The sequence below is a fragment of the Primulina huaijiensis genome, chromosome 2 (genome assembly GCF_012295235.1).
Source record: "Primulina huaijiensis isolate GDHJ02 chromosome 2, ASM1229523v2, whole genome shotgun sequence".
Taxonomy (NCBI): Eukaryota; Viridiplantae; Streptophyta; class Magnoliopsida; order Lamiales; family Gesneriaceae; genus Primulina; species Primulina huaijiensis.
In genome coordinates, this window is record NC_133307.1 from 23,830,373 (window position 1) to 23,836,262 (window position 5,890).

General features: G+C 31.9%; 1 protein-coding gene across 1 annotated transcript; it reads right to left on the minus strand.

Moving 5' to 3' along the window:
- Positions 1–3,612: 3,612 nt before the first annotated feature.
- LOC140970740 (probable WRKY transcription factor 41) lies at positions 3,613–5,890 on the minus strand. Its single transcript, XM_073432626.1, has 3 exons — positions 5,087–5,890; positions 4,856–4,984; positions 3,613–4,363 (listed from the first exon to the last, which is right to left on the minus strand). Exons 1-3 carry the CDS (start codon positions 5,401–5,403, stop codon positions 4,021–4,023), a joined length of 789 nt encoding a protein of 262 aa, XP_073288727.1. The 5' UTR covers positions 5,404–5,890; the 3' UTR covers positions 3,613–4,020.

Below are 5,890 nucleotides of genomic sequence, written 5' to 3' on the forward strand. Positions count from 1 at the left end.
TTAATATTGAAGAATTATCAACTACCATGTTTGATTCAATGGGACGTATATGTGTATAATGCAATCCAGTAGGGAGCATTGGTAGTTTTTCAATCACATATTTCTTTCCTGATTTATATGTGGTAAGATACATATATTTCTCATTCCTTTCATTCATTGTTTGAGTATCATACCCATGGGAATATATATCATTAAAATTCAACAAATTTCTTTTCGATTGTGGTGAATACAAAGCATCATTGATGAAAAATTTTGTACCATTAGGTAACAAAAATTGTGCTTTACCACATCCTTTAATCAAGTCTACAGGATCTGATATTGTATTCACCATTGTTTTTGTTGGTTTTAGTTCCAAGAAATATATTTTATCTCGGAGGATAGTGTGCGTTGTACAACTATCAGGTATGAAAACTTCAGCTTGGTTCATAGCATTTTCTATATTTGAACTTCAAAAAAAATATGCAATGAAATAAAATTACTGACAAGATTTTTATAAAAATAAAATAAAATACAATACATATGTCAAAATATAGCACACGATAAAACATTATCATATGAGTAAATGAAAAAAATAAAATATTTTACATATCTATTCCACCAGCAAATTGATCATTGTCTGAAAAATCAATCAGAAAATCTCCAGCATCAAAATGAGTTGAACAACTCAAAAGTTCACTGTGTTCAGTAAAGTTGGTCTCCTTTTCTTTCCCCTTTATTGATTCATTATAAAGTTTACAAAGGTGCTCAGGGGCTCGATAAATACGGGACCAATGTCCTGGAGTACCATATCTGAAACAAGAACTTTCAAATCTTTTTGAGTGATTTTCATTAACACTCATATTCTCATGATGCCTTTTCCGTGGATGGTTTGAGACACTCTTTTGAGATGAGTTATATGAGTAACTATCTCGATTATTTTTGAAACCACGGCCGCGTCCACGACCACGACTACTTCCACATCCACGTCCACGATTTTGTCCTCGACCAAAATCTTGTCTATAACTTTGTTTTTGGTTTCCAGGTTTAAATTCATTTTTGCTTATGACATTTACTTCAGCAAATGCCGTTGAACCAGTGGGTCGTGCCTGATGATTTCTCATTAAAAGCTCATTATTCTTTTCCGCCACAAGGAGACATGCGATTAGTTCAGAATATCTCGTAAATCCACGCACTCTATATTGTTGCTGTAGAGTTATATTTGATGCGTGAAACTTGGAAAATATTTTTTCAAGAATTTTTGATTCTGTAACCTCATATCCACAAAATTTTAATTTATANCGCAAAAATATTATAGCTTTTGCTTTTTCTTGTGATGAAGATATACCATTTTCTTTAATGGTCTCGCTTAGACCCAATGACTCAAGATGCATTTCTACATCGAGAGTCCATGGCATATAATTTTTTCCTGTAATGTCGAGTGCAACAAATTCGAGCTTTGTCAAGTTTGACATTGTGGTACTAAAAAAAATTATGATGCATTTTATTAGTTAATGAATATTGCAATACAAAATAATGGATAAACAACAAATACAAGCATTCGTAAAAATAAAGAAAATACACGAGGAGGATATTCTCCGATAAGTACAAGATTCGTGAGTATTATAACCAAAATAATTAAAAATAACTTTGTGAAAGCCATCTTCTTTTTCTTCAAAAATTTGATAAAGAATAATTTTAGAGAAGAAGAGAAAGTTGGAGTGATTGAATATGTTTGTGAGATCATATTTATAGGGCAAAAACTAGCCGTTTTGTTACCGTTTATGACCGTTGGTGTACAAGAAAATAAATGTATGTATTTGTATAATTTTATGGTAATAATATGGTGTATATAATATTTGTAATGTTTTAAATAATTATGTATATCATATCACAATATTATAATGAGGTGTCATAAGATATTTTGTTTAAAAACCTTATAAACTTTTATGCTTGTCGTATCCATTACCGGGAGTGTGGGATGTCATCTTAACATCCTCCCATGATTTATAACAAGTTTTTGAAAAATTTATTTTATTATAACATTATATTATATATTAAGCATATACACAATAAATAAATAAACAGTAAAATAAATATTATTAATTTTGTTACCTTTTTCTTCTGTTTTGGAGCTTAGAAAAATATGGAGTACTTTTAGAGCTTCGTGCTGATAATGTGTTGTGAAAAAGTAAAAATTTACGGTAAAAAGTAAAAATCTCAAACTCTCAAAATTATCACACTACACACTTTATAATATTTTATCTCTCAACTTAATTGTGATTTTCTTCACAAATGAGAGATCTATTTATAAAAAATCTTTACAAATAATCCAAAAATAAATTACATCATTACATTCATCATCACACACAAATTTCAATATTCAACAGCTAATTTAACTTAATTTTCAACATTCAAATATTCAACCTTCCATATTCAATATTAAAATATTGATTTTCAACAATAAATTATATATCATTTCATAAACAGATTCCAAACAATTCTTTGTCCGAATGAATGATACTGCCAACTCCAACTTTAAATTTAANTTAGTTTTTTTTTTTTAAGGGAAAATCAGTATTAGTTAAAATTCTTAAATCTGGCGATAATGTCACGAGATGTCATTACTTTCCATGTGTCATGATATCTTTGAGTTGATTAGGAAAACTGAAATCAAATTGTCAATAATCATAAATAAATTAATGGTGTTAGGCAAGCTGCCATTGATCCAACATTGTTCGTGTGTGTTGAAAACATGAATTTCTTATAAAGATTCAAAATTATCGAGTTCAATTATAACAAACTCTTTTGAACTCGAGAAAAAAAAAATCTTTCAAAATTTCCAAAAATTATCTTAAATTTATTTTCTGAAATATCCATTCAGTGAAAGTTCACCAACAAAACAAAAGGATTATTGCCAAACCATAATGTCAGGCGATGCAATAATTAATTGTTAAAATGCTGTCATACATATATAATCATACATTTATGAAACGCCACCGTTAATTAATAACAATTTGATATTTTAGTTGACTTTTTAATAAAATAATCAATTTTCCCCCACATTTTCATATATATTTTACATTATCTTCTTCGTTTCATTTGATTTTTTTCTGCCGCAAATTCATATTTATTGTGATAATTAATCATAGCCAGCATTGTTATATTTATTTATCAGAAAATCTTTGCCTCGCAGGAGAATCTCACGCAGTTGTTAAGTTCAAAATAATATATTATTACTAGGAAAAAATGTGGGAATATATATTATAATAATTATTATAGATTATCAANAAAAACCCACTGCTTTATTTTCTTTATTTCTAATTACTTTGTCTTACTAAAATATCCTTGTTACCTTTTATTTCCAAATATTTCATTCATTTTAACCATGCCTATTGTATTATAGGCCATTGTTATTTACAGTTCTATAATAAATATATTAAAACTAAAATTAGAATATTTTATTTTATCGTATGTTAAAAATTAATATTTTTATTAATTCTTTAAATCCTGATCTTTGCCTTGGTTTTGGATTTTCTCCGATTCAAATTTAATTTTTTTATAAATAGATTGGGCTTGATCATTATTTGTATCTGAATTAATTTAGGTATCGGGTAATCAAATATGGGCCAAGAATAAATGATGTTCAAGCCCAATATCAACATTTAGGGCCTAGATAGAAAAATTCGATGGATATGTTATTCTTTCTACACTAGAAAGAAAGGTCACTCAAACTTACAAAAATCAATCACTATGATCACAAAACACATGTATTAATGTCTGTGAAGTCGGGATTCTAATAGAAGTTATCAAAGGCATCGAGGAACTTAGGATCGAAGTCTACTCGCTCAGTCGATAAAAAATCCAAGTCTCCAAATGTTGATGTAGTTGCATTGAAGACTATCTCAGCAAAATCTGACTCAGAACTCAAGTTGTTGCCGATCACAAAACCATTCGTCTGGCCTTGTGACAATGACAAATAGGATTCAGATGTCGCCGGGGATATAAACGGGGTCGAATAGCTCCCGACGAAGTTGGTGTTCTTCAGTGGATCAAAAAACAAGGGAGCATCCTCGGAGCCTTGGGATTCAACAGGGGTTGAGGGGGGAAGGAAAATGAAGAAAAATTGGACATAGCATCATCTGTTACATCGAGTTCTCGAGCCTCAACTTTAAGATCCGGACCTGTATTATTGCCGAAAACTATCTGTTGAAGGTGGTTTCCACCTGAACCGAAATTCTCTTTTTTCTTCTTTGTAGTTTCTTGAACACAGCTGTGTTCGCCTTTATACACGACTTCGAATATCGAAGGGTCATAATCGGTTCGTTGAACATGTTTCTTTGCTAAACACCGTTGTGTGTTCAGATAGGTGCAACGATAGTATGCCCTGCGATTGAAACACCCTTCGGTTAAAGAAAAGATCGCCTGAATTCTTATGAAACATTCTCTGTACCATCCTTCAAACACACACGAGTTTAAAGCAAGTGGCCAAATAACAAGTCACCATTAACAACTTGATGAAGGGAAGCACAAAGTGTCGATGAATGAATTAACGTGGCAAATACATAAAGATATCGATTGAGAATTCAGGTATCTAAGGTATCCAGCCACCAAACAATTTTAATTCATCCAAGTCAAAGAACCAACCAAAAGACAATTCTCTCTCTTCTCATTTTGTTAATTTTCAGCAGCTCAAAATAAAATGTTGATTGGAGATACGTAATAAATTATATTCAAAACTTGAACTCAATTGAAGATAATTATCGATCCAAAAGACTCAAAAAACCTGCTATTCACACCGAGTCCAAAAAGTTGCTGTGGTTAATGACAATTCAAGAAACAGTGATTAATCAAGATAAGATTAAAACCATCTGCTGACCTTGGATGACTGGTGTCTAAAATCACTTTCTGCCCATATTTTCTCCAACTATATCCATCATTTAGATGACTTTCAAGCCCTGTCCCGGAGCGCACACGTACTACTTCATTCCATTTTTGGGTAATCTTCCTGTAAAAGGCAGAATTACCCCCGTAAAAAAATCAGATAAATCCCAAATGTAAAAACAAATAAAAAATCACTGAGAACAAGAAAAAGACTTAAAGAAGGCACCTTTTCTTGGAAACACCTTCATGGGTCTGGTCCTTATAATCTGGGTCCGACCCTTCACTTTTAGAACTGTTCTCGAGAAGATTAGGTAACTGGGACGTATTCCCAGGAACATGAGAAAGTGTTCCATTTTCAAGAAGATCCATGGAATTTAGTAGGGATATAGCATTATTTAAAGAAGACTCTATTTTCTCCACACAAAAATCATATTTCTCTCTTGAGTTGGACAGTTGAAGCTGAATTTTCAGCTGATTTACCAACTCCCTGCCTTGCAGCAGGTGTGTTAGAGTATTTTGGTTTCCACAACAGACTCCTTCCATATGAAATCCAAGATAATCAAAGAGTTTGGTGAAACTTTTCCAGTAGTGAAGAATATCTACAGCTTGGCTCGAAGGAATTCAAGTTTCTTGAATCAAGATCATGTCAAATTCAGAAAATGCAGCCTTTCAAATTGGAATTCTTGATGAGAAACGGAGAGTTGCGCGCGAGAAACTTGAAGATTTTAAACAGAGGGAACGTTTAAAATGGATCAGAAAGAGATTTGGGTAGTGGTATAGTGGAGATCACTGGCTTTTGAGCTCAAAAACGGCAGAAAACTCAAAAACGGAAGCCACTTTATGTAACATGATCAAGAATGAGACCAAAGCTATTGTTTAAATGGCTAGTGGCTTGGAGTGTGGGATGGGAGATTGATGGAAGTTAATGTAATCTCCTCTCTATTTATTATTTACTATTTGATTTGGAAGAAGAAAACATCGTGTAACATGGAACAGCCAAATGGATACTTAGTGAGGAAGTTGTGAGGAA

Coding starts and splice junctions, on each gene's coding strand:
- LOC140970740 (XM_073432626.1), bottom strand. CDS start 5,403: ATGGAAGGAGTCTGTTGTGGAAACCAAAATACTCTAACACACCTGCTG. Junction 4,985..5,086: donor GAAGGTGTTTCCAAGAAAAG/GTGCCTTCTTTA, acceptor TGCCTTTTACAG/GAAGATTACCCAAAAATGGA. Junction 4,364..4,855: donor TTAGACACCAGTCATCCAAG/GTCAGCAGATGG, acceptor TTTCAATCGCAG/GGCATACTATCGTTGCACCT.